General features: G+C 52.7%; 2 protein-coding genes across 3 annotated transcripts in view; one reads left to right on the top strand and one right to left on the bottom strand.

Annotated features, from left to right (window-relative positions):
* NECAB3 (N-terminal EF-hand calcium binding protein 3) overlaps window positions 1–26,237 on the bottom strand; it is a 31,744-nt gene that overhangs the window by 2,547 nt on the left and 2,960 nt on the right. For both annotated transcript variants that reach the window (XR_011682221.1, XM_071446636.1), the window contains exons 2-10: window positions 22,678–22,702; window positions 21,444–21,552; window positions 14,780–14,805; window positions 13,444–13,541; window positions 2,783–2,919; window positions 2,152–2,273; window positions 1,673–1,752; window positions 1,085–1,138; window positions 324–436 (exon numbers count right to left, since the gene is read on the bottom strand). Coding sequence is in view for 1 of the 2 variants with exons in the window: in XM_071446636.1 (XP_071302737.1) it covers window positions 324–436; window positions 1,085–1,138; window positions 1,673–1,752; window positions 2,152–2,273; window positions 2,783–2,919; window positions 13,444–13,541; window positions 14,780–14,805; window positions 21,444–21,552; window positions 22,678–22,702 (764 nt within the window). In the remaining variant the exon portion in view is untranslated. The remainder of the gene's footprint in view (window positions 1–323; window positions 437–1,084; window positions 1,139–1,672; window positions 1,753–2,151; window positions 2,274–2,782; window positions 2,920–13,443; window positions 13,542–14,779; window positions 14,806–21,443; window positions 21,553–22,677; window positions 22,703–26,237) is intronic.
* Window positions 4,772–6,048, top strand: ACTL10 (actin like 10). Its single transcript, XM_071446842.1, has one exon. The coding sequence runs from the start codon at window positions 4,912–4,914 to the stop codon at window positions 6,046–6,048; it is 1,137 nt and encodes a 378-aa protein (XP_071302943.1). The 5' UTR covers window positions 4,772–4,911.

Genomic DNA, 26,237 nt, shown 5'->3' with positions numbered 1-26,237 from the left:
AGCTTCCCACAGGCTCTCCATCAACCAGAGCACGGCAGGAGCCCTGCCCTTGACCTTCCCACTGCTGCTGAGTCCTGCAGCGCTGCGGGAGCTCCTGCATTCACTCACAGGAACACACCACAGCCACAAAGCCCCCACTCCTCCGCAGGCACTGGTTCTTACTGGGAACACCTGCAGCAGATGGGATGGCACTGGGGGCACACTGCCTGCCACAAAACACCCCACACATACCCTTGTGTCCCCCGAGGGGCAAAAACCCGCATTTCTGGGGGGGAACCCCCCAACCACCCCCAAAACACCCCGAAAGCAAAGCCCCCACTCACTGCAGGCAGCTGCTGTGGCCGGCCGTGCCCTCGGTGTAGGAGCGGACCGCCCGCCGGAACTGCTCGATGCTGCTCGTGGCCACGGAGATCTGCCTCTTGGCCACCAGGATGTGCTGCCAGGGACAGCACGGGCTCAGGGGCTGTCCCCTCCCGCCCCCTGCTCCCCCCCGGTGCCACCGCAGCGCTGGGGACAGCGGGGACACCAAGCGCTGCTGCCCACCTGGACAGGAGATGCTGCAGATGCCCCCAGAAAGGGGCTCGGGGACCCCTCCCCTGGCTCTGTGGGCACCCTCGGGGCTGGCAGGGGGCACTGCCCGGGGCTGGCAGGGACACGGGGGAGCTGCACTTGTCCCCTGGATGGACCCAGCCCGGGAGCCCAGGCTGCTCCATCAGCGAGGAACAGCAGAGCTGCCAGGATGGACAGCGGGGGACAGGGGGCACTGCACACCAGGGACAGGGATGGGGACGGGGACGGGGATGGGGACAGGGACGGGGACAGGGACAGGGACAGGGATGGGGATGGGGACGGGGACAGGGACAGGGAAATGACAGGAGCAGGGACAGGGACAGGGATGGGGACATGGACAGGACGGGGACGGGGATAGGGACAGGGATAGGGATGGGGACAGGGATGGGGATGGGGACAGGGATGGGGATGGGGACAGGAAAATGACAGGGAGAGGGGCAGGGACGAGGATGGGGACAGGGATAGGGATGGGGACAGGGACAGGGAAATGACAGGGGCAGGGACAGGGACTCACTGCATCCTGTCCCTTGCACATGGCTTCCTCCTTCAGCGGCTCCAGGCGGGGGCTCTGCGTTAGCAACAGGGAAAAACAAGATTTACCAGGAAAACCAGAGTTACTGAGATAAACCAGAGTCACTGGGATAAACCAGAGTCACTGGGTAGAACCAGACTTACTGGGTAAAACCAGAGTTACTGGGATAAACCAGAATTACTGGGATAAACCAGAGTTACTGGGATGAACCAGAGTTACTGGGATAAACCAGAGTTACTGGGTAGAACCAGAGTCACTGGGAGAGCTCTGCAGCAGGAGTGGCCCGGGGACAGCTGGGGACCACCCCAGGGACACTCCCTGTGGCACCTGGGCAGAGCAGGCTGTGCCCTGCACACCTGCGGGGTCACTGGGGCCTGGGGGAGTCCTCAGCCCCCCGGGAAAGGCAGGACAGGGTCAGCAGAGCTGGGGGCAAGGGCACGCAGGGCTGGGGCAGCTCTGTGACAATGCCAGGGCTGGAGAGGGGGTGCTGGCACTGATGGGAGGGGGGTCCCAGCACTGATGAGGCCATGTCCAGGTGTGGGGCAGCCCCAGCACCCCCTGGGCACACACCTTGCACTCCAGTTTCTCAATGAGCTGCTGGAGCCTGTTGATCTGAGCCATCCACTGGCTGTTGTCCTCGACACAAACGCCTGCAGGGCAAAGGGCACAGAGGTGTCACCCAAAAACAGCTCAGTTTTGTCACAGCCAAAGCTTGCTTAAGACCCAAACACCACAAAATCTTCTAAACCTCGGATTTAATCCAAAAAACTTGATTTATTTTCTACTGCCCAAGAGACACAGCATCCCCCAGAAGCTCCAGCTGGCACCTGGGTGAGATGCTCCGGGCTCCATCCTGGAGGAGCCCTCACTGCCCAGTGCTGCTGGAGATGTGGCACTTGGGCACACAGCTTAGAGGTGGCCTTGGTAGTGCTGGGGGAATGGCTGGACTCAACCTTGGAGATCTTTTCCCACCTTATTGTGATTCTGTGCTGGTCCCACACCCCCTCCAGGCTCCAGCAGGACACAAAGAACTGAGGAACAGCAGGTACCTGTTGTCAGCATCCCAGAGTAGGGGTCTGTTGGGGACAGACAGACGTTCTTCTGTCCCCTGCGCCCACAGCGCCTCCCTGCCCTCAGGCCAACCGAAGTCTCCGACTTCTTGATCTCCTTTCTGGAATTAAAACAAAAAAAATTCAAAAGGAGGGGTTGAAGCCATTCCTAGAGGTGTCAGCTCAGCACTGGGCTGGGAAAAGGGCTCCTGGCTCTCTGTCCCAGTGAGGAGCGGGACTGGGGACAGAGGCTGGGCATGTTCACCTGGTACCTCTCCCATCCCACCCCAGTACCTCTCCCATCCCATCCCATCCCATCCCATCCCATCCCATCCCATCCCATCCTGCCTGGTACCTCCCCCATCCCATCCTGGTACCGCTCCCATTCCCATCCCCGTACCTCTCCCATCCCACCCTGTCCCACCACTCCCATCCCACCCTGGTACCTCTCCTGTCCTACCCTGGAACCTCTCGTGTCCCACCCCGGTACCTCTCTTCTCCCATCCCATCCCATCCCATCCCATCCCATCCCATCCCATCCCATCCCACCCCATCCCATCCCATCCCATCCCATCCCATCCCATCCCATCCCATCCCATCCCATCCCATTCCATCCCATCGATCCCGGTACCTCTCCCGTCCCGCCTGCTCCTCCACGGTGTCCACAGCGCACTCGAGGGACGCCTGCAGGGACTGCAGCTGGTGCATGGTTTCCCGCAGCAGGAACCGCGTCAGGAACTGCTCCATCTTGGAGGCTGTCTCGTACCTCTGGGGAGAGGGGACAGGATCTGTCAGATCTGCCTCTGTGCAGGGGCAACAGAGCCATATTTAAGGGGCTGTCCCTTAAATAAAGCAAACGAGGTTTATTTTTTATCAAATTTTAATTATCCCCACAAGTGACACTTGGGGGTAGAAGTGAGGCTGTGGGGCAGAAGAACCCCGGGGTGCATTGCTGTGAGATCACAGCAGGGCACACAGCCATGGTTCCATGGGCACTCCTGCCCAGCACCCACAGCCCAGCCCTGCCAGCCCTGGCCCAGCACTGCCAGCTCCAGGAGGGCACATGGACACGAGCCACAAGGTCAGGGTCACTGTCAGGGACAGCCCCCAGCCCCAGGCAGGGCCCCACAGCATCCCCTGTGCCCCCTGCTCACACACTGCTCTGCTCACTGCAGGGCTTGGGGACAAGGCTGGGAGCCTGTGGTGGCCCCTGGGTGCTGGCAGCTCCTCCAGGGACCCCCCCAGCACTGGCAGGCCCAGGCAGGGCTGGCTTTGTGCCCTCTCTGCCCAGGGAAACAGTGCCAGCCTGTCTGCTCCCATGAGACACTCCCTGAGGAATTTCTGATGGGTGGTGTAAGAGTGCATCCAGAGGGGCATCTGAGACGCTTGGGGAAGAACAAATCACAGAATCAGAGAATCACAGAATCACAGAATAATGAGGTTGGAAGAGACCTCTAAGATCATTGAGTCCAACCTATGCCCTAACACCTCAACCAGACTATAGCACCCAGTGCCATGGCCAGTGTTTTTTTAAACACACCCAGAGATGGTGATTCCACCACCTCCCTGGGAAGAGCATTCCAGTGCTTTATTATTCTTTTGTGAAAAATTTCTTCCTAATATCCAATCTATACCTTCCCTGACCTAGCTTGAGACTGTGTCTTCTGAAGGGTCACCTGGCCTGGAGAGTGCCCAAAGAACAGGTCAAGAGACACACCATGCCACAGGGGCAGGTCTGGGAGGCACAGAGAGCCAGGGAAGGGCCTGGACACACACAGAGGCACCCCAAACTCCTGCCCTTCTCTGCCAGCTGGGATCACAGATCCTCTCAGCTCCTCTCCATGTGCTATGGGCTCTGCTGGCAGCAGCATTCACAGAATCTGTGGATGTTAAGGGATTGGAATGGACCTCAGAGATCATCCAGTTCCAATCCCCCCCTGCCATGGCAGGGACACCTCCCACTGTCCCAGGCTGCTCCAAGCCCTGTTCAGCCTGGCCTTGGGCACTGCCAGGGATCCAGGGGCAGCCCCAGCTGCTCTGGGCACCTGTGCCAGGGCCTCCCCACCCTCACAGTAAAGAACTTCTTGCATTTAATACCCAGCATAAATTTATCCTCCTTCAGTTTGATCCCATTCCCCTTATCCTGTCACCATAGTTCCTGACAAAGAATCCTCTCCTGCTTCCCTGTAGCCCCTTCACACCCTGGGAAGGTGCTGGGAGGTCTCCACACAACCTTCTCTTCTCCAGCCTCAACAGCCCCAGCTCTCTCAGCCTGTCTCCAGAGGGGAGGTGCTCCAGTACCCTCAGAAACTCTGTGGCCTCCTGTGGAATGGTTCCAACAGTTCCATGTCCTCCTTGTGCTGGAGATGCCAGAACTGTGCACAGTATTCCAAATGGGGTCTCACAAGAGCGGAGTAGATGAGCAGAGTCACCTCCTTTGACCTTCTGGCCCCTGTCCCTCAGATACAGCCCAGGATTTGGTCCAACCACTCAGCCTTCCTGTCCCGTGCTCCCTTGCTTCCTTAAAACCACCTCAAGTTCTCTCCTTGCACTGTCAGAGAACCTCAGGGGATGGAGACAAGGAGGGATGCCCAGCAAGACAGGGAGTGACGAGGGACAAACCCAATCACCTCTAGAGCAGACACTGCTGTCCCCCAGAGGGGCAGAGCAGGCACCTGAGCCTGCTTTGCCCTCACCAGACCCCTCCTGTCCCGCTGCAGGCTGTCCCTCCATGCCTGTTACCCCTGTGGAGCACCAGCCATGCTGAAGCCTGCGGTGGTCATCGACAGCGGCAGCCGCTTCACCCGGGGCGGCTTTGCAGGCCAGGAGCAGCCCCAGAGCGTGCTGAGGACACTGCTGCCCTGCAGCCTGGGCACCCCCTGGGACCCCTGGCAGCCCTGCAGCCTGGGCACCCCCTGGCAGCCCTGCCCCGGCACGGAGAGCCCACAGTGCTCGGCCCCGCGGCGCTGCCCGCTCAAGTACGGCCTGGTTGAGGACTGGGATGGCATGAGAACCCTGTGGAGCCACCTGTTCCGCTGCTGCCTCAAAGCGTCCCCAGAGGAGCACCCGGTGCTGCTGGCCGAGTCCCCGTCCTGCCCTGGCACTGCCCGGGCCAAGGCGGCCGAGGTGCTGATCGAGGGCCTGGGGGTGCCCGCGCTGCACCTGGCCAACACCGGGTTCCTGTCACTCTGCGCCCACGGCAGGGTCACTGGGCTGGCCGTGGAGGCTGGGGCAGGCCTGTCCCATGTCACCTCCGTCTGGGAGGGCCAGACCCTGAGGAAGGGCACCCACAGCCTGGGGGTGGCCGGGGATCACCTGTCCAGGCACCTGCACCAGCTGCTGCAGCAGCAGAGCCACACGGAGCCCTCAGCAATGCAGGCCCTGACAAAGAAGGTGCTGACCCGGCTGAAGGAGCAGTGCTGCTACGTGTCCTTGGACTACGAGGGAGACCTCCAGGAGGAGGGATCCCATCATCCAGCCAGATTCCAGACCCCTGACGGGCACTGGATCACCCTGGGCAAGGAGCGTTTCTGCTGCCCCGAGCCGCTGTTCCGGCCCGAGCTGCTGCAGCTCAGCAGCCCCGGGCTGCACCAGCTGGCCTGGCAGAGCCTGCAGGCCGTGCCTCAGCAGGCCAGGAGACACGTGCTGGGCAACATCGTGCTCTCAGGGGGCTCCTCCATGTTCCCTGGCTTTCCTGAGAGGATGTGCTTGGAGCTGAACCTGCTGTTCCGAGGAGCAGGTGTGCACGTCGAGGTGCTGGCCAGCCCCAGGAGGGCCACGGCAGCCTGGGCTGGGGGCTCCATGGCAGCCTCGCTCACCTCCTTCCAGCACACCTGGATGACAAAGGGAGAGTACCAGGAGCACGGGGCCCACTATGTGCACACAAAATTCCAGTAGAGAGGTGGCAGCCATCCCCTGTGTCACTGCAGGAGTGCACACGAAATTGCAGCAGAGAGGTGGCAGCCATCCCGCTGTGTCACTGAAACACTGCCCTGCCCCTGGGGCAGCTGCAGCACTGCCTGAGTGGCTCCTGTGCTGCTGCAGGGGTGCAAAGTCAATAAAATGCCCCAGAAGAAGCAAAGTGCTTTTCACTGACACTCCAGGTTATTTCCTGTCTAATAAGAGTGTGTCCCATCGGGGTGGAAAACAATTGGGGCTCATGCTGGGGATCCAGGCCATGCTGACTGCCTGGTCTGGGTATATTTAGGCAATCCCAATGCTCCAGGCTGCATTTCCCAGCTGGAATGGGAGGGACCTTCTCCAGCTGTCAGCACTGCAGGACCCCCAAGGGGAGCCACAGGTGTGGGAGGAAGGAGCTGAGCAGGACAAGGTCCACAGAGCACCTGCATTGCAGCCACTCCCTGCAGGAGGTGATTCCTCACCTGGCACAGGGAACAGGTCAGCACTGGCTGGGAAGATGAGCTGAATACCAGGGGACTGCTTTCACTCCTTCAGTTTTGGTCTAAAGGTCATTTGGTGCTGCAGGGAGTCGCTTCAGCTCCCTGAGCAGGCATTTCCTCCCCTGGCACTGCCTGCCTGAACTGACTCAGCTGGGCAGATGACTAGAAAGGGATCAGAGGTGGTGAAGGAAGCAGCTGGGGAGCACAGCCCAGCTGTCACAGCAGACTGCTGTCCCCATGGCCAGCCCCGTGCCAGCTCCCCAAGGGACACAGAAACCACAGGAGTCACTGTGAGCTCTGAGACAGACAGGAGCAGCAGTGGGAGGCCGAGGAAGGAGCCTCCACGTGATGCAGGAGGGCTGGCTGCTCCCCAGGAGCATCCACCAGGAGAAATCCACCCCTTTCCTGGACACAGACAAGGCTGGAGCAGCATCCCTGCCCTCCCTGTGTGTCCTCGTGTGACCCCAAGGCTGCAGCACCCAGAGCTGCCCTCACCCCCCCAGGCTCCATGAACCATGTCCAAAATAATGTCCAGCAATGCCACCCCATCACTGGGGTCAAATATTTCCAATTCCTGCTGTGTTTCTCTCCAGCACACTGAGGATCTGGAATTCCAGAAGCTCTGCACAGAAGGATTTCCTTGTAACCCTTCCACTGCTGGTGCCAAAGAAAGGGAGCAGTGGGGCAGCTCCTCGTGGTTCTCTGGTTGCTCTGTGCCAGTCCAGGAGCTGTGTCTGACTGGGCACAGCTGTGCCTGGATGGGAAAGGAGGGGAAGGGGAGAGAGTGGAGAGGATGGATGCTCATCCCCCAAGCTCTGGGCTCATGCTGGAGCCAGCAAAGGATGGTCACAGCCCCCTACCCCCAGCACTGGGGGCCAGGGGGATGGGGGTTCCATCCCTGCTGGAAAATGAATCTCATTTTCCTGCCTCAGGAAGAGGATGGCAGCCACACTGACAAGATGCAGCCACAGCAAACTGAGTTCCAGCTCTGCATCTCCAGCCTCTCCCAGCCAAGCATCCCACGTGTTCCCACAAATCCTTCTGTGCCCACAACCCCAAAAATGGAGAGCCCAGGGCTGGGGATCCCTGCCCACTATTCCCCTCCTCATTCCAGGGTGTGCAGGCACTGAAAGCCCTCCCAGCACTGCCTCTCTGTGCCTGCCCAGCTCCTGCCACGGCCTGGACCCACTCCCTGCTTGAAGGGGAACAAAGACACTCCAGCCTCCCCAGGACACACCTGGAGGGAGAGAGTGCTCAAGGGGCACAGCAGGAACATTATTCACCCACCACAGAGCCCTGCACAGTCTGTTCTGATGCCTCAGGTTTAGCTTTTATATTTTTCAGATTCTGTGCTGCTTTAATGTGTAATTCTGAGCTTCATATCAGAGCAGGGAGACAAAACAATTCCTGCTCCAGCTGGGCACCAAGGACAAATGATCCAAATCTCAGCCCCAAGAGCACAAACACCGTGGGCTGGAGAGAGAAAAACAAGCAGGGTGGGACTGCAGGGGCTAAAGCTGGAATGGGACAATGAACTGCAAGATGCAAATGGAGCAGAACTGATCCCAGGGAGAGACCCCGTGCCCAGCCGTGCATTTTGGGGCCATTTTGGTTCATCTTGGGTGCAGCCCTGGCTGGGCTCTTGTGCTGCCCAAGGTGGATCCATGGAGGAGATCCTTTGAATAAATCCCTGCTTTATTCTTTAGCTCTGTCCAGTCTCTGTTCTAGGTCAGCCCTCACAAGGCACCAATTTCAGTGCCCAAAATCCAAACCCAAGCCCTGTCATGCCTCTGGCACCTCCCAGGGCCCTTCCCCCAGCATCAGCCAAATGAGGTGTGCTCCCATCTCTGAGGTGTCCTTCCAGCCTGGGCACACAAACACTTCCCCTGCCCTGGGGCTTGGAGGCTTCTCCCCAAGCACATCACTCCCCTTCCTGTGGGAATTTATTTAGGTTAGTAATTTTATTTTTAGGGGGTACTGGGCTAGTACAATTGCACTACAAACCTGAGTTTCTGTATATAGGTGATGGGGAGTAACATTTAATTATGGAATTTTTTTAGTACTGAAACTCAGTACAAAATTTTATTGTTAAAGTAGAATATTGTTATTGTACTGTTAAAAATAAAATAAAAATTTTTAAAACACCTCTCAGTTGCCCCATCTCTGGGTCAGAAAAGAGCATAATCTGGCACCTTCCCAGGGCCAGGTTCTGGGAGAAGCACCAACCCTTCATCCCAGCACTCCTCATCCTCTCAGCTCCCACCCTGAATGCCCCAAGCCCCACATCCCCCATGGATGGAGTTTTATGGCAGGGACAGAGCTGCTCTCACCAACAGCACATTCCACCTGCCCTGAGCCCCACAGCCCATCCAGGACAGCCCCTACACCCTGAGAGGAACAGCAGATTTGTGTTTCCAAACAAGCTGTGGGTCTGCTGGTAGATAAACGATGAAAGAAACAATGGGAAGGATTGCACTGATTGATGAATGGAAGAAGATATTTGCCTTTACAAATAAACTGTAGGTTTGCTGATAAATGAAATTGGATATTGAAAGATGAAAGAAACAATGGAGAGGAAAAAACCCTAAATTCCCTAAGAATTAAAAATTAAAAGGGAGGGTTATACATCAGAGGGAAATCTTTGGTATCAGGAGTTCTGGGAAATCTGTACCTCCCAAGTACCTCAGCCAATGGGGAAAGAGAGAAGGGAAATGTGGCTGGGAAACTGGGATACAAAGGAGGCTGAGTCCTCCAAAAATTAGAGAGACCCAAGAGGAATGCCCCATGGCCTCTCCCTTTATTCCAATAAAGTAAAAGGACTCCTCTGTCTCCTTTTTGGACATAAACCTCTGGTATTTGTGGATGAATTTTCCAAACACCCCCAAACACACAGGCAGCAGTGTAGGGTGGCAGCCCCCAGTCCCCCCTGGCAGCCCAGGGCAGGCTGTGCCAGGAGGGGACATGGCAGCAGTGCCAGCTGCCTCATCAAACCCAGCACACCCAGGGGAACGTGCTGGAGACAGGATGGAAATAACCATCCCCAGGAGAGCTCCAAATGCTGCTCTACATTGCAGCAGCAGCAATTTGGGAAAATTTGTGCCAGGGGAGAGAAAGAACTTAAAATTCGGCCCCCACTGCACTCCTCATTTTGGGGCAAAAACCCAAAATCCTCTCATCAGATACTGCACAGAGGTCAAACCCTCTTATCAATAAACTCAGCAAGCACAGCATTTCTGCTCATGGCAAAGCCCTGTGGCTGGGAGTCACAAAGGAAATAACTCAGCAAGCTCAAGACAAGGAATTTTGGTCCTGCACTGGTATTTCAGCTCTGTTTATCCAGATGAAAATCACCAAGTTTCCAGGAGCTGCTATAATTCTGCTTTTGAGGGGTTTCAGTGATTTCTTATGATGATATTTAAGCTCAGGACAGAATGGAATGGGTGGCCACATAATTCCTGTCAAAGGGTCAATGAGGCTGCCTGGCCTGGAGAGGTATTGATGTGAGGTTTGCAGTGTTTGCACACTGAGGAATGGAAAGATTTCAGCATACAGACCCCCTGTGAGAAACATCAGGCTGTTTTCTATTTCCTCTGTTCACCTCCTATCCCTACACAATTATATTGCAAACATGAAGTTCAGCCACAAAATAAGGTGTAATTAGCACACTACAGCACAGCTACCAAGTTATATTTTACAAATAAGTAGGAATGTGAAGGAAAAACTCTCTTTTTTGACAAGGCAAATTTTCTTCAGCAGGTTCCAAGTGAGGGAGGATGGAGGCATGGGAACCCCTAATGGTTTGGTTTCCTCCTGCTGACCTGTAGATCCATAAAAGCAACCAGGAGCAGGTTTGCTGCTCACACACACACAGAGCTTCCTGAAGTGTGGGATTTATAGAAAATTCTTAAAATCTGACAGAAGGCTCACATAGTACATATTTGTATGTAAACATTGAGATAAGAAATGTTAACTTATAAATATTATAGAATAAGATAGATATTGTTGAGAGAGAGATGAAACTACAACTAAGTTTTAAAAGTGTTAGTATAAGTATAAACTATATAAGTATATATTTTATATATATAAGTATAAATTAAAATACATATAGTATATATTATATATACTATATATTTTATATATTATATATAAAATATATTATCTAATATTTATATATTATATAGAAAATATATATTATTATACTCTATATTAATATAGTATATTATTATATATACTATATAGACACTATACCTATTGTATATAGTATATATAAAAATATATAGTATATAAAAATATAAAGTATATCTACACTATATACATATAGTGTATATATACTATATATACATATTAAAAAGTATATATAAAGTATATATATTTAAGTATGAAGTATAGTATAAGTTTTAAAATATATATATTTTATATATTATATATATTTAATATATAATATTTGTTTTATATATTATATACTTATATTCTAAAACCTTAAATTATAAGTTTTCTACTACATGATATTACACACTTCTATTTAAATTACACACTCATAATATTAGTTATATTCTTTAATTTTGGAACTTTCTCCATGGCCTCAGGTCAAATGCAGTTTTCTCCTGGGGGTCAGTGCCTGTCAGCACAGAAAGTCTGAAATTCTCAGTATTTAGGTTTCCAACACTGCAGTTTTCTCAGTGCTCAAGCAGCTCCCTGGGGTGAAAGTTCATCTGGTTCTTCCACGAGGCTGCTCTCTCTGCCAAGGGGGGCCCAGAGGGGTGTTTGAGCCAGAAGAATTGAGGGGCAGGTGTAATGTGGTGTAAAATTCTGAGGGGCAGGTGTAAAATTCTCTGCCCTGGCTCACAGAGGTGTGAGCTTTGGCTAAAATCCAACCCACTCATCCCATCACAACTCAACCTCGAGTGCAACTCTGGAAATGCAAATGTGGGAACACGTTCAGGTGCCAGCAGGTAGGAATGCAGCATTTATCATCTCTGCAGCCTCCAGCAGGGGCAGGCATCCCTCCCACAGCTCCTGCCCAGAGCAGAGCCCAGCAGAGCAGGGAGTGCAGGGAAGGGACCCCAGGAGCATCAATTCCTGCACTGGGCACAGCAGGGCTGGGTCAGAGCTCCTGATCAGCACAGACCCCTCCTGGGTGGGAGCAGTGCTGGGAACACTGCACTGCCCTGGCTCCAGGCACATCCAAACATGTGGAGAAACGACTCCAGCAAAATTTGCTTCAACAGGAAAAACCTGCTTCTCTTTTCCAGAGAACAGCAGTGGCACAGGAGCCTCAGAGGGAGCGAATGCCTCACAGCAATACTGGGGAGCAGAGAGTGACTGTGCTGCCCTTTGGAGAAACACCAGTGTACACATTCAATACCCAAAAAACAGAACAGAAAGGAGCTGAAATAAAGCCCAGCTCTCTGGAGAGGATTCCTCCTCTCCCTCTGGACTTGTATTGAATAACTGTGAGTGAGGCCAGGGACTTGAGCCAATGAGAAAATGCATTTTCAGGAGATTCCCTCTCCTGGCATGAAATTTCCACACGTAGGTTTGAAAACACCTCTCAGTCGCCCATCTCTGGGTCAGAAAAGGGCTCAATCAGACACTGCAGTGACTGCAGGCACACAGGACAAACTCAGGCTGGGTTTGGCCAGAGGAAAGCCCAGAGAGGGACTGACACTACAGAGGCACAAACACCACTCTGGTGAGCGTGGGGCTGCTCCCCCTTTCCTTGTCTGTCTGACCAAGAGCTCAGAGGAGCACTCACACAGATGATGCCCCTCACCTGCTTCCAAGGAAGGGTGTTCTGGCTCAGCAGCAGCCCAAGCACACAGCTGAGCCCTCTGACACAGCTCAGGTGCAGAAGGAGCTGCTGGTCCCTGGGCAGGGCCCTCCCAGCGCTGCCTTTCCCCACTGTCCTTACCCTGAGGCTGCCCAGCCCAGCTGGGGCTCAGAGCCTGCCCTAATCAGCAGCCTCCAAACTACTTCCATCAGCACAGGGTGAGCACAGGGGCAGGAATGAGCCCTGCACCAGGCTGGGAGAGCAGGAACTGCAGCTGCTCCTGCCCCTCCTCTGCAGCACAGCTGGCTGGGCTCCATCCCGAGCACCACCAGCCCTGCAGGGCAGTTTGGAGCCTCACTGCTGGGGGGAAACACTTTGTTCTGGCTCAGAACCCACCACAGGCTTTCAGTGATGCTCCATGAAAGTGTCTGTGGGCAGGACACTGCAGGGAGCTGCTGGAACAGGCACTGCCAGAGCCCTGCAAGGGGGGGTGATGTCCCCAGAATGCAGATAAGGTCTCCAAAGCACAAAAGTTTTGGATTTACCCTTCTCTGTGAACACCTTTGAGCCTGTTAGGGAAACTTCTAGGATGCTGCCCTGGAAGAATTCACCACAGGCTTTGAGAGTGCCTCTCACCTAAGGATGAGTGTAAAGGGGCTTCTCCCATGGTGTCCTGCAGCAATGTTAATCTGCCCTTTCTCACAGGTCACTGCTGTACTGTCCCTGTGTCCCCAAACCATTGTTCCTGACCCCATACTTAACCAAGGACACTCACTGTTTGCCCTGTCCTTGTCCCTGGGTTCCTTCAGTGGGATTGTACAACAAACCTCACTGGAACTCTATACAGAGACCCTTTCTGTCTTTTTTTACTGATCTAGCTGTGCTGAGAGTGTGGATTGAGTCTGTGCTTGCCCAAGCAGTTTTCTCAGAAGATGCTTTTGGGAAAGGTAGCAGCAAACACCATCCATTGATACCAGGCTGCTGCCCTTGCCCTCCTCCAGGCTGTGTGCCCTGATTTGAGGGGTTTGCTGCCTCCAACCCTGAAATTCCACACTAAGAAGCAGCTGAGCTCACCACAGCTCCAATTTCCCACCCAGCTGCCCTCCCCTGTGCCATCCTTACCAGCTTGGTTTTGTCCATGGCTGCCAGCACTGCAGCGTTGAGCGTTTCCAGGGCAGAGAGAACGTTCCTGTATTCCCCCAGGTATGATGAGAAATAATCTGCAGCAGGACAGAACACCATGGTCAGGCTCCTGAGCACCTCCATCCCTGCCTCCCCTGCTCCTGCTCCCCACACTCAGCCCAGAGCTGCAAGGGGGGAATTCACTTCCCTTTCCAGAATCATTCTCCCACTTGGACTGAAATTAAAAATCCTTCCCTATTGTCCTGTGTTGTAAGATGTGATTTGGGGCTGTGGTTTGGTAAATTCTATTCCCATGTGTCAGAGCTGGGGCAGTTCTCTGCTGTTCTTGGGGCAGTTTTTTCTTGATCTCTGCCACAGCCAATCCTCCCTGCAGGAGATCTCTGCTGTCCATGGCCACTGAGTGTCCCTGCAGGGCTGATCCAATTCCAGCATCCCATGGGGAGATGCTGCATTGCCCAGGGCAGGAGCCAAGCATTCCTCCCTGGATCCAATGTGAGCCTGGCACAGCCCAGCAGCCTTTGCCCAGTGCATTGCCAGAGGAGCAGCTTCTGCTGCCCTGCATGGCCAGAGGGAGCCCAGGCCCATCTGCAGCAGCCCTGGAGCTGCAGAGGAAAACTCCCCCCTTGTGCAGGATCCCTGCTCCAGCAGAGCCACAGCTGGCACTGCAGGAGGGCTGAGCCCCCATGGGATGGGGCTGTGCCACCCCCTGACACACAGGGGACAGGGCATGTGCTCACTCTGGCAGCGGAGTTTTGTATTACTGCATTGTTTATTTTATTTTTATTTTCTTCCCTGATACAGAACTGTTATTCCTGCTCCCATATCTTTTCCTGAGAGACCCTTAATTTCAAAATTATAATAATTAGAATATAAATATTAAAAATATTTAAATGTTAAAATAGAATTATAATTAAATTATATAATTAATTATATATAATTAATTATAATTAATTAAATTATTTAATATTATTAAATATAATTAAATATCATTAAAATAATAAAATATTACAAATAAAATTTATTGTGATTTTGAAATTATAATAATAATTTTGAAATAACTATTATTATGATTTCAAAATTATAATAATTCAGAGGGAAAATGCATTTTCCATTTCAGGGGAAGCTCCTGCTTTCCTTAGCAGACACCTGGCTTTTCAAACCAAGACACCTCTCCCCTTGGGAAAAGCACCTCTGTGCTGGGATCCAGCCCCAGGGGCCTTTGAGCCACCCAGTCCAGCCCAGGTCAGACACACACAAACCCCACCACACACCTGGGGAGGGGAAGCTCTCCAGGGCAGGAACATCCCTGACTTACCACACAACTTCTCCGTGTCCACGTTGCTGCAAGAAACACAGAAAAGCTCCTGTTAGATAGTGGGGCTGGTGTGGGGGAAACAGTGGTGGTGAGCAGGGGTCTGGGGGCTTGTCTTGTGTGCTGGTGGATTTTCATGTTCATGTATTTTCACAAGCTGCACTAGAAAAAGAAGGAGCTGCACAGGTTCAGAGCCAGCAGCTCAGGAGCCATTCCCAGGCCCTGCAGCACCCAGGGGCTGAAGGAGCAGGAAAATCTGCTCCACCACCATCTCCTGGAGCTGGAGGGTGCTGGGAGAGCACCTGTGACAACAGAGTGGGGCTGGCATGGAGGTGCCCCACACCTGCCTGGCCATTCCTGAGCCTGGAGCTGCTTCTGCAACCCAACCTCTTCCCCCAGAGCTGGGGAGCATCGAGCCAGGACTCCCTCCTTGTTCATCCCTGACCTCAGCCCAGGTCCCCCCATGGCCAGACCCCCTCCTCCTCCTCCTCCTCCCTCAGAGCCCAGGTGCTGTGGGGCTGTCTGCAGGCTCCCAGGGGCTGGGTGACTTCCCAGCCCTCCAGAGCAGCTGTTCCTGCCCTGAAGGTCATTAAAGCAGGGATCTGGCTCCAAAACCCTGGAGGCAGGGGCCAGACCCCCACCCTTTTTACTAACAGAGAGCACAATCCCCCCTGGCATCCCTGCAGGGCTGGGACAGGTCCCTCCTGAGGCTGCTAAAGGTGCTGCTGGGTTGAGAGGTGTGGGAATCCACAAAATCAGAGGTTTTGGGAAAGCTGCAAAAGGCAGCACTCAGAGACAGCAGAACTGTGAGTAGAGCTAAGCAGCAGCCATGAGATTGGTCAGCAGAAAAATTATTTAAACTGTAGAAAAGCAAGGACAAATAGAACAATGGTCTGTGTATTAATGCTTGTCTAGAATAACTCCCTAAGCTACAGAAAAGTTTATCTAGAGAGATATTAGGGAGTTTGAAGGTTAATAATGGAGCTCTGTGCATTGTGCTTTAAGGCTCACAAGCAGGTATTGTATTTGAAATAAGCAAGCATTGTTTAACCAAAGGTACCTGTGCTTATAGTGGTTGGATAGAACTACTGTCAATGTGCTTTTGCTTTGTGGGATTGGTCAGAAAACTTATAAAGTGAGTTGTAACATGAAGTTCTGGGTCTGCTGCCTGGGATGTGAGCTGGTGGCATCTTCCCATTGTCATAGTCATGGAATGAGAGTGATGCTGGAAAATAAAACAGCTCAAGGCACGTTCCAGCAGTCCTGTCCATTTGTGATTTGTACAGAGACCCCAGCTGGCAATAGAGAGGGAGGAGGGAATGCTCAGAAGCAGCCCCAGGTTTTGGGATGGGTCTGCAGGGTGCTGCAGGAGCTGCTCAGGTGGCCAAAGGCACAGAGGCAGAGCTGCTCTCCACGCCCAGAGCCTGCAGGGACAGACCCCAGCGTGGCATTGATTCAAATCAGCCTCTGCTCCAGGCCTTCTGCTGCCTCAAAATCCCCCAGATGATTACAACCAATTTTAATCCTGATTGGGAAAGTGGAAGAGAGCCCCAAAGAGAGCTTTTCAAGTGGTTTTCAAGTGTTTAAGTGCTGTCACACATGGGGGAAGTGGAAGTACCTGGAGTTTGCCAGGCTCCCAGCACAGGGAATGCTGCAGTGCTGCTGCTGCCCAGGGGTGGGAAACCATCACCCTGTCCCCTCCTGACACTGCTCACAGGGCAAAGGGACAAAAACACCCCCATGTAAAATTAGAGAACACTGTGTGAACTGTCTAAAATGCCATTTAAGGTGAAATAATTAAGGCAAAAATCTTCCTACAGCTTTTCCTGAGACATCAAAGGCTGTTTGTGTCTTTCCCTTTCTCCTGGGCTCCATTGAGAGCACTTTAACAGTGGGCAGTGGCTCAAAGCAGGGCAATATTTTGGTGTGAGGGGTGGCAGAGCCAGGGCAGGGGGCTGCAGGCTGCTCTGGGACTGCACCTGGAGCTCTGAGCAGCACAGAGGGACAGGAACGTTCAGCTCAGCTATTTTAAACACACAGCAGCTGATTCAGGCAGGGCTCTGTGCACTGACCTGGCACTGCAGGCACTTTGTAAAGTGGAGAAAAAAATCCTGTTTTCCTTGAGACTCAATCCAGATAAACCTGCAAAGCCACAGCCCCTCACTCTGCCCAACTCTGCTGATCCCATCTCTGGGCAGCTCTGCCTGACACAGACATTGGGGTTTGGGGCACCAGTAGGCACTGGAAAAAGGTTTGGCTACTTGTGAAGTTTCCTCCTTTATTTCTGGCAGCTGCCTGGAGGCTGCAGAGCTGCTGCAGTGCTGCAAGAGCCCTGGCACTGCAGCATCCACAGCACAGCCCCAGAGCTGCAGGGAAACCTGGCTCCCACCTAAGAGAGGGGTAAAAATCACCCCAGAGGGGATGTGGACACTTTGTGCACACATTATCCAGGCATTTGCACTGGTCCCAGTGAGCACCTGGGGCTGGGACTGGTTTCAGCAGGAACAAGGAGCCACGAGCTCAACTCACTGCCATCCCAGCTCCAGCAAGGTGTGACAGGAGCTGCCATCAACTCCCACCCTGTGGCTCCCAAGGTTATTAATAACTCTTTATATCTTTATATATATATATGTAAAATATATATAAGATATATATTTATATATTTTTAATATATATAAGATATATTTTTACATGTATCTTTATATATAGATATATATAGCTTTATATATATAAAGATAATTTTTATATATTTATATATATAATTTTTATATGTATATAAAAGTTACATGTATATAAAAATTATATATATAAAAAAAAATATATATAAAGAGATATATATAAAAATATATAAAGATAGATATACATAAAGATATATAAAGATATATATATATATAAAGGTATATATCTTTCTATCTTGGCTGCTTAAAAAGAAATGTTAACTAATCAATCACTAAAGCACTGACCACTGAACCAATCAATGACAGCTCGTGGCAGAAATCCCCCCTGTGGGAGCTGTCCAGGGGAGGCTCTGTAGCCAGTTCCAGCAGCAGCCCTGCAGGGGAACCTCTCCCATGTCCCAGAGGCTGCAGCAGCCCCCTGGCACAGCAGGGGCAGGACAGAGCACAGCAGGCAAACCCTGGGCTGCTGGGGCCATTCTGATGCTGCCAGAACTGATTCACCCCCAAACCAGGGTGGAGCTCACCCACAGAGTGTGCACACCAAATGCTGACCCACTTTGCAGGGCTGCCAGGGGCAGCAGGCTTCCCTCTCTGCCATTCCCACTCCAGGAGAAGAGCCATCCTCTGCCTCCAAAGCACTCATCCTGAGACTCTCCACATCTCCCAGAGCTGTATTTTGACTGTGCTCAAACCACTGATTAACTGTAATTAAGCCTGAACTGATGATGGAGGAGCTTGTCATCATTATGCTGTTGGGATTTTGTCAGAATGTGCCTGGAATTTATGCAAGGAAACAGCAATCAGCTGCAGAAAAGCAGACGGGGTTTGGGTTTTTTATTATTATTTTTATCATTTATCATGTTGGGAACCTCCACTGCCATCACAGATCTGCTTTCCAAACCTTTTTTGTGTGACACAGAGTGTTTCAGTCACTCTCCATCATCTGGGGCTGGCAGATGCTGCAGTCTCTGAGTAAAGAGAGGAGAGGGAATCCACTCAAATCCCTTCTTCCAGACAATCACAGGCTTGAGGTTATTTCCACCAAGAGACTTCAGGAGGCACCAGGTCAGCACTTCCATCCTTGTGTCTCCAGGCCAAAGGCTCTGAGCAATCTGCACCAAATTCCTGAACACTCCCATGGAAAGATGCATTTCCAGACCTTATTTTTCTAGATTTCCCCAACAGGTGCAGGACAGAAGGACGGGTAAAATCCAGACAGCAATTCCCTGGGCAGGTTTCACAGGGCTGGCATTCAACCCCTGCAATTCTGGATGCAGCTATGGAGCTCTCATACCTCCAAAAACATCAGTCTCTCCTCACCCAGACATTTCAGAGGATGAAAATGCCCTTCTCCAGGAAGATGAACCTCACTGTGCCACTGCCAGAGCTGTGTGGAGCTCTGGACCAGCCACACAAAGCCATGGACCTGCTGCTGTCCCAGCTGCCTTCCAGAGCTGAATTTGGCTTCAACATAAACTTTGAAATGTCACAGAATTAAAGTGAGGGGATACTTTATGCCAAAATGGAACCATTTTCTGAAATGCAGAACAAAACCAGCCTGCTGTGGAGATGTAGAATGTGAAGTGACCCCAGCAGAGGTGTGTGATGCACAGGCCCAGTGTCCCTCCTGAGAGCCAGAGGGGTGGGAGGTGGACTGAAAAGGGCATGGGGCTCTCTGGAAGGGGAACAAGAAATGTGGGAGAGCTCTGAAATGTGGAGAGCTCTGAAATATTCATGTTCCCAGCAGCTGCAGGTTCCAGGGGTGGGTGAGGGTAAGGAGGGGTCTGGGCATGGAGATCTCTGCTACTGCCCCTCCTCAGATCAGCCTGGCAGGGATGAGGAAACACCAATTCCAGCCTGGACATGACAAACACAGCACCAAACCCACCTGCTGGATTGAGGGTGAAACTTTCCCATCACCACTAAAGCTTCAGGACACAAAGGCATCACAGCAGATCTGCTTGCAGAGCTTGGAGCTGCTTCCCAGCTTTGTAATATTCTTCAGTCTGGCAGCAAATTTGGGCCAGCTCTCTGAAATATTAAGTTCCTGACAGTGCAAGGGACAAGGCCAGGGGAGAAGGGCTGTCCAAGCCACCATGGGGACAGCAGGGCACCAGCACAGCCCTCAAACAACACCAAATCCTGCACTCCCCAAAGGCCATGTTTCCTGCATTTGCAGGAATTTGCAAGCAGCTCTGTCTGAGGGTCCCTTCTGCTCTTGGTGGCAGGAAGAGAAGCCAAGGCTCACACCCTGCTAAAGGTGTCACCAGCTCAGTGCTGTCACTGCTGCCCTCGTTGGGTAACGAGCTCTGGGGGCTCTGCTGCAGCCACGGCTCCCCGGGCAGCCCAGCCCAGTCAGGCCCCCTCAGCTGCTCCAGATGGATGGAACAAGCCCCACCTGAAGGTAGGAGACCTTCCCTGCTCAGTTTTGAGCTGGGTTAAAGCTCTCAGCTTCACTGAATTCCCAGAATGCCCAGGTTGGAAGAGACCTTCAAGATCACTGAGTCCAACCCAGCCCCAAGCCCTCAACTGAACCCTGGCACCCAGTGCCACATCCAGGCTTTGTTAAACACCCCCAGGGATGGGGACTCCACCACCTCCCTGGGCAGCCATTCCAGAACTTTATCACTCTTTCTGTGTAAAATCTTTCCCTAATATCCAACCTGTATTTCCCTTGACACATCTTTTGCTGCTCCCTGTGTTTTCCAGGGCTGTTGTGACTCTGAGATCACCCCAAAATGGAGCAAGAGGAAAGGAGCATTTCCAGAGGAAAGGGCACACTCACTGCAGCTTCCTGGGATCACAGCCCAGAGACAGAGAGGTTTCAGAGATGTTTTCCTGCTGCCCACACCCACAAGCCCAACCAGCAGGCTCCAAGGAAAGCAGCACAAGGCTGCCCACCCCTGCTGTGGGAACCAAACCCAGCTCCACCAGCACTGGGAGTTCACCATTCCCACTGCCCCAGTCCTGAGTGGGTGGTGACACTGGGTGTCTGCTGTTGGTGGCATTTGGTGGCTGTTGGCATCTCAGGGGGACAAGTGCCCTCTGTGCCACCACCCTGGCTCCCTGCAAAGCCCTGGGACAGTGTGTGCAGCTCAGGCTGCCCCAGATTTCCTCACCCTGGCAGGGACCTGTGCCCTGGTCAAGGGTGTCAGAGGTGCAGGGGAAGCCAAAGCTGCCCCCCAGCCTGGGGAGAAGCTGCAGCCCCTTGTCCCCCAGCAGCACCCAGTGTGTGGACAGACCCCAGCCATGCAATGCAGCAGCACCCAGCTCCTCCCAGTGCCAGGACAGACTCACCCACAGCACCCAGCTGGGCATAGAGACCCCAGTGAGGCCAAAATACCCAAAAAGCTGGGATGAGAATCCCAGACAAGCCCAGCAGAGCCCTCTGGATAGCACCACTCATGAGGAAACCAGAACTAAACTCAATTCCTTCTCCTGATCTGTGGGGCTTTTTTTTTCACAAGTAGCTGCCCTAAATTCCCTGTTAGGAGACCAGAGCTAAACTCAATTCCTTCTCCTGATCTGTGGGGCTTTTTTTTTTTACAAGTAGCTGTCCTAAATTCCCTTCTACATGCACCAGGCCCACTTGTGTGGAAAGCAGCTCTTACATAAGTGCCAAGCAGCTCCTGAGTCAGCAGTGGCAGAGTCTGTGACTTTGTGTGTCCCCACACCAGCACAGGCTCCTGCAGGCACACAGCCTGCTCCACGGGCTGCCTATTCCTGGAGCACATTTCCCAAACCACAAGAATGGCATTTTCAATGCTTGCTTGCCTTCTGGAGCTGCAGGAAATCCATGGCTGCTCTCAAAATGTCTGGCTGCTCTCAGCACTCCCAGGGCTCACTGCTGGTTTCAGTGGCTCTGTGGCAAGAGGTGGGTTTGTCTCACCCTGATTATTTATCACACCTGCCTCCCAAGCTCCTCCACCTCCAGTCAGGCAGTTTTAGCTTCTCCTGCATCTCCTCAGTGCCACCACCATGGTACTCACTCTGAGTGACGCCTGTCAATGCCACTGAACAACTCCCACAGCTCCTCCGAGCTCAGGATGCCATCAGAGAAATAGTTCTTGAACTCCTCAAATGACAGCTTCCCATCATCTGCATTCAAAGGAAAGGGAAGAATAATTATATATCTGTGGAAAGCAGCATCCCAGCCCTGCGTGGGATGGGGCTGGGCATGTTCTGCATCATAATTACAGCACAATCTCCCTGAGAGCCTGGCCCACCAGCCCAGCAAAGACACTGGGTGCTGCTGGAAGTGCAGGTGGGAATTTCAGCCCTTCCCTAAAGGCCCCACTGTGGTGTTCTCAGAAAGGCACACAGACTGTCCAAGAACAGCACACTGAGGGCAGCACCAGATTTCCATGGAAAGAAAGTGCTCTCCATGGACTCAAGAGCCTTTTCCTTCCTCTCTGTGGAGGACTGCAGCTCCTGGGCTGCATTTTGATCTGCAATAAAAGCATCTCCTGTGCTACCATGAAGGAAAAGAGCCAAGAGAGTGTGGGAAGACTCAGGGATATCCCTTGTGATTTTGGACCTCTTGGTTTATGGGTGCTGGATTAAAAACTGGGTGGCAGAGCCTAATTCCCAAATGCCAGGGGCTGCAGGGGCACCCAGAAACAGAATCCCTCAGCCAGGAGGGTGAAACTTTCCCATCACCACTAAAGCTTCAGGACACAAAGGCAGCACACCACATCTGCTTGCAGAGCTTGGAGCTGCTTCCCAGCTTTGTAATATTCTTCAGTCTGGCAGCAAATTTGGGCCAGCTCTCTGAAATATTAAGTTCCTGACAGTGCAAGGGACAAGGCCAGGGGAGAAGGGCTGTCCAAGCCACCATGGGGACAGCAGGGCACCAGCACAGCCCTCATACAACACCAAATGCTGCACTCCCCAAAGCCCACGTTTCCTACATTTGCAGGAATTTGCAAACAGCTCTGTCTGAGGGTCCCTTCTGCTCTGTAAAACCCTGCACTGAGCACGGAGACAGAACCAATCCTGTGAGGGACCCAGCAGAAGCCTGGCAGGCCCTGGGCAGGAGAAGGGCTTGGAAGGGGCTGTGTCCTGCACGGATGGGAACTGGGAGAGCCATTCCCCATGCCCTGGGCAGGCTCTGGGATCCAGGTGAAGCAGAAAAGCCTTTCCCACCCTCCCTCTCCCAGCCAAACCTCCCAGTGGGAAGGAGCCAGGCAGGAGGGGGAGGCAGCAGAGGAACAAAGCACTCACCATTCTTGTCGGCTCGCCGGAAAATCTGCAAGACAAAACACAAGAGGAGAGAAGGGCAGCTGAGCAGTGAGGCAGGCAACAGCCAGCAGCACGGAAAAACACCTCCAGGAGCTCAGGGAGAACAGCTCCAGCTGTTGGGACTGCACAGGCTGCCCTGGGAAATGCCCCTTTGCCAATGATTAAACCCATTTCTTGCCCTTAATGCACAGAGCTCTTGGCTGAGTGAGCCCAGCACTCATAGCAAGCACCTTTAGAGAACACACAGGCAAAGCAGAAAGGACTTTGCTGCATCCTGTGATGGCAACTGTTTCATTTTTCAGTCCATTTAAAGGAAAGAACATTAGGGATAAACCCAGTCTGTAAGGAAGCACTTTGTGCATCACCAACACTCCAGCACCTGCATCAAGGAGCAGCTCCTGCCCTGAGCTTTGTAACCAGCCCTCAGCACAGCCCTTCCCACAGCTCCTCGGCATGCACACTCACTGTAATTAATCATTAATGAGTTAATTAATCTGTAACTGCTTCTGCCACAGGGCACAGCTGGAGAGCTGCTCCAGTTCAGGGTCTCAGCACAGATTCCCAACCATGAGGCTTCTCCCATGACCCAGGAGAAAGCTGGGGCTGCTCAGCCCTACTGGGACCTGATTCACCAGGAATTATTTGGGCTGACTCTAGTGAGGAACAGCATCACCTCTGAAGCCTGGCAACGTTTTTCCAGACCAAAATGTACAAGGTTTTGTCCAGCACGTCCTAATGGAGCCAACAACAGAAAATTTTCTATGTGGAAACCATCCTTTATCTCATCCTGGCTTGTGGCCACATTTCTCTTCACAGAGAAAAGCAAGGCACAACTTCCCAAGGACATTTCTGGGAATCACAGAGAGGAACCTCAGAGAAAGAAAGAACAATTCTTATCTCATTTACTGCTCCTGTGTTGTTCACAAGTGGAATGCATTGTGGAAGATTGTTTACCTGAAGGGAATTGGTAATTGGATTCGGGTGTGAGTGTTTTGATTCACTGACCAATTGAATCCAGGGGTGTGTGTCAGGACTGTCACTGACAGGAGATTCTGGGCAGTTGAGTGGAGTGTTTGTGCAGATTCAGTGTAATATAACATAGAAAAATATGGTATAATAAAATAATTCATTAATTAGCCTATATATAATAGAATAATAATTAATTAGCCTTCTGAATAGAGTCCTCCTCATCAATCCTCCCTTTGTTGGGGTTGCCCTGATTTACTATACTGGCTGATGAAGGAATCTGCAGGTCTGAAGAAAGATTAGGAAAGAAAAAAGGCCGGGAAAGGAGACAGAACTTTTCTATTCTTGCCCCCATGCCCAGAGCAGCCCTCTGCACAGGCAGAGGCACCACTGCTCCTCCTGCACTGCCCACCACCAGCTCTGTGCATGTCCCCAGGCCCTGACATCCCCCTGAGAACCTGAGGCAAAGGAGGAGCTGCCCAGGAAAACCCCCTGAGCCTCTGGCTTACAGCTGGGTTGAGGTTTTTGTAGGGCTGGAGCTCCCTGGTTCCTTCCCTAGGAATCAGGAGCAGGAGGAGCTCCTTGGAGGATGCTCCTGTGAGCACAGCGAGCTCCTCCTGCCCCAAGCTGAAGAGCAGGGGCTGCCTTGGGCCAGGCAGCATCAGGGAACCATCCCCAGGGTCCCAGCTGGCCAGGAAAGGGGGTGGGCACCCCCTGAGCACCACACAGCACACACTGAGCTGAGAGGGAAACCTGCAGCTCCCAAACGCTGGTGATTCCTCTGGATTTTAGAGCAAAGCTTTCTCCAGGCTAATGGGTCACAGAAAGGATACTTACAGAATGCTAAAAGATAATAATGAAAACTGGTGACTCTCTCCAGAGTCCTGACACAGCTTGGCCCTGATTGGCCAAAGAGTGAAAACAACTCCCAGCAGAATGCAATGGAACAATCACCTGTGGGTGAACAATCTCCAAACACATTCCACATGTGAGCACAACACAGGAGAAGCAAATGAGATCAGAATTGTTTTCCTTTTCTCTGAGGCTTCTCAGCTTCCCAGGAGAAAAATCCTGGGCATGAAGGAATTTTTCCAGAGAATGCGAATGCCACACCCGTGGGCCATGGACTCTCCATCAAGGGAGAAGCTTCATCCTGCAGAGCTGTGTGTCATCAGAGGGACACATGGCTCGTGTGGCTCCAGGTGTCCCAGAGGCCACCCAGCTCATCCCAGAGACAGCCAAGTGTCACCCAGGCACTTCGAGCGAGGGCAAACATTTCCCTCTCTCAGGCTGGCCTTGCTCAGCAGGGCTTATCTGTGGGCTCAGAGGCAGAACTCAGCTTCAGGGGAGACCAGAGACCTGAGCTGTGGTGGTGTTCTCAGGGTTCCCAGGACAGAGAAGAGATGAGAATGTTGACTTTATGTTTCAGAAGGGTGGTTTATTATTTTATGATATATATTATATTAAAACTATACTAAAAGAATAGAAGAAAGGGTTTCATCAGAAGACTTGCCAGGGAAGCAGAGAGAATGGAATGATAACAAAATCCTGTGACTGACTGAGATAGTCCAGACAGCTGGACTGTCTGGATTGGCCATTAATTAGAAACAATCACATGAGACCAATCACAGATCCACCTGTTGCATTCTACAGATAATCATTGTTTACATTTTGTTCCTGAAGCCTCTCAGCTTCTCAAGAGAAAAAGGGAAAATCACAGCAAAGGGATTTTTCAGAAAACTACACTGAGGTGGTCTCTAATCTGGGGTGAGCCCATCCTGGCTTCAGCAGGAGCCTCAGCTGAAGAGAGTGGGTACACAGAGTGGGTACCTGTTCCTCACAAGGCTCAGTGAGTTACAGGAGCCAGTGCACAAAGGACAGCTGCCTGGAGCTCCAGAGGAACGTGGCACAGGCAGGAGCTGTGAGTGCCCCCGGGGCAAGGCCATGTCTGCTGCAGGGCTCCATGTTGTGTTGTGATGTCAGGGTTTACCCCAGAACCCCGGGTCCCTCCCCTGATAATTCCCTCCCAGCTGTGTCAGTCTCCTCTCCTTTCCCTCGCTGACCCCTCCCAGCACTGTCTGTCAGTCCTGGCATTCCAGAAGGGCATTGAGTGATTGGCAGAGTCACAGGATGCCCTCTACCCCTGGGGGGCACTGGGCCATCCAGGTGTCCTTTGTCCCTTTGTCCCTCCCCTCCTGTCCCTGCTTGGTGGCTCCCTGCCCCTTCCCTGCCCTCTCCCCGGGGTTAAAGGAGCAGCAGCCACGGGCTCAGGGAGTTCTGTGGGAGCTGGTGCTGCATTCAGAGGCCTGAGGGCCAGAATAAAGCTCTGGATCCAAAGCCTCCATCAGAACCGACTCCTTTCCTTCACCATGGCCTCAAAGCTTCTCTGCCACAGGGAAACCTGAGGAGCAGCCCCTGGTATGGGGGGAAGCTCCATCCCAGCACCACCAGAGCTCCTGCAGGCCTGGACCTGTCCCCAGTGCCAACTGCAGCCCCCAGCCAGGCAAAAGTGTCTGTGGGGTGAAACACCACACACCCAGCCAGGCAAAAGTGTCTATGGGGTGAAACACCACACA

This window comes from Agelaius tricolor, unplaced genomic scaffold (genome assembly GCF_023055355.1).
Source record: "Agelaius tricolor isolate 1412-34295 unplaced genomic scaffold, bAgeTri1.0.p SCAF_23, whole genome shotgun sequence".
Taxonomy (NCBI): Eukaryota; Metazoa; Chordata; class Aves; order Passeriformes; family Icteridae; genus Agelaius; species Agelaius tricolor.
Note: the sequence above shows the minus strand (reverse complement) of the source record. Positions and strands in the feature narration are given on the sequence as shown.

Coding starts and splice junctions, on each gene's coding strand:
- ACTL10 (XM_071446842.1), top strand. CDS start 4,912: ATGCTGAAGCCTGCGGTGGTCATCGACAGCGGCAGCCGCTTCACCCGG.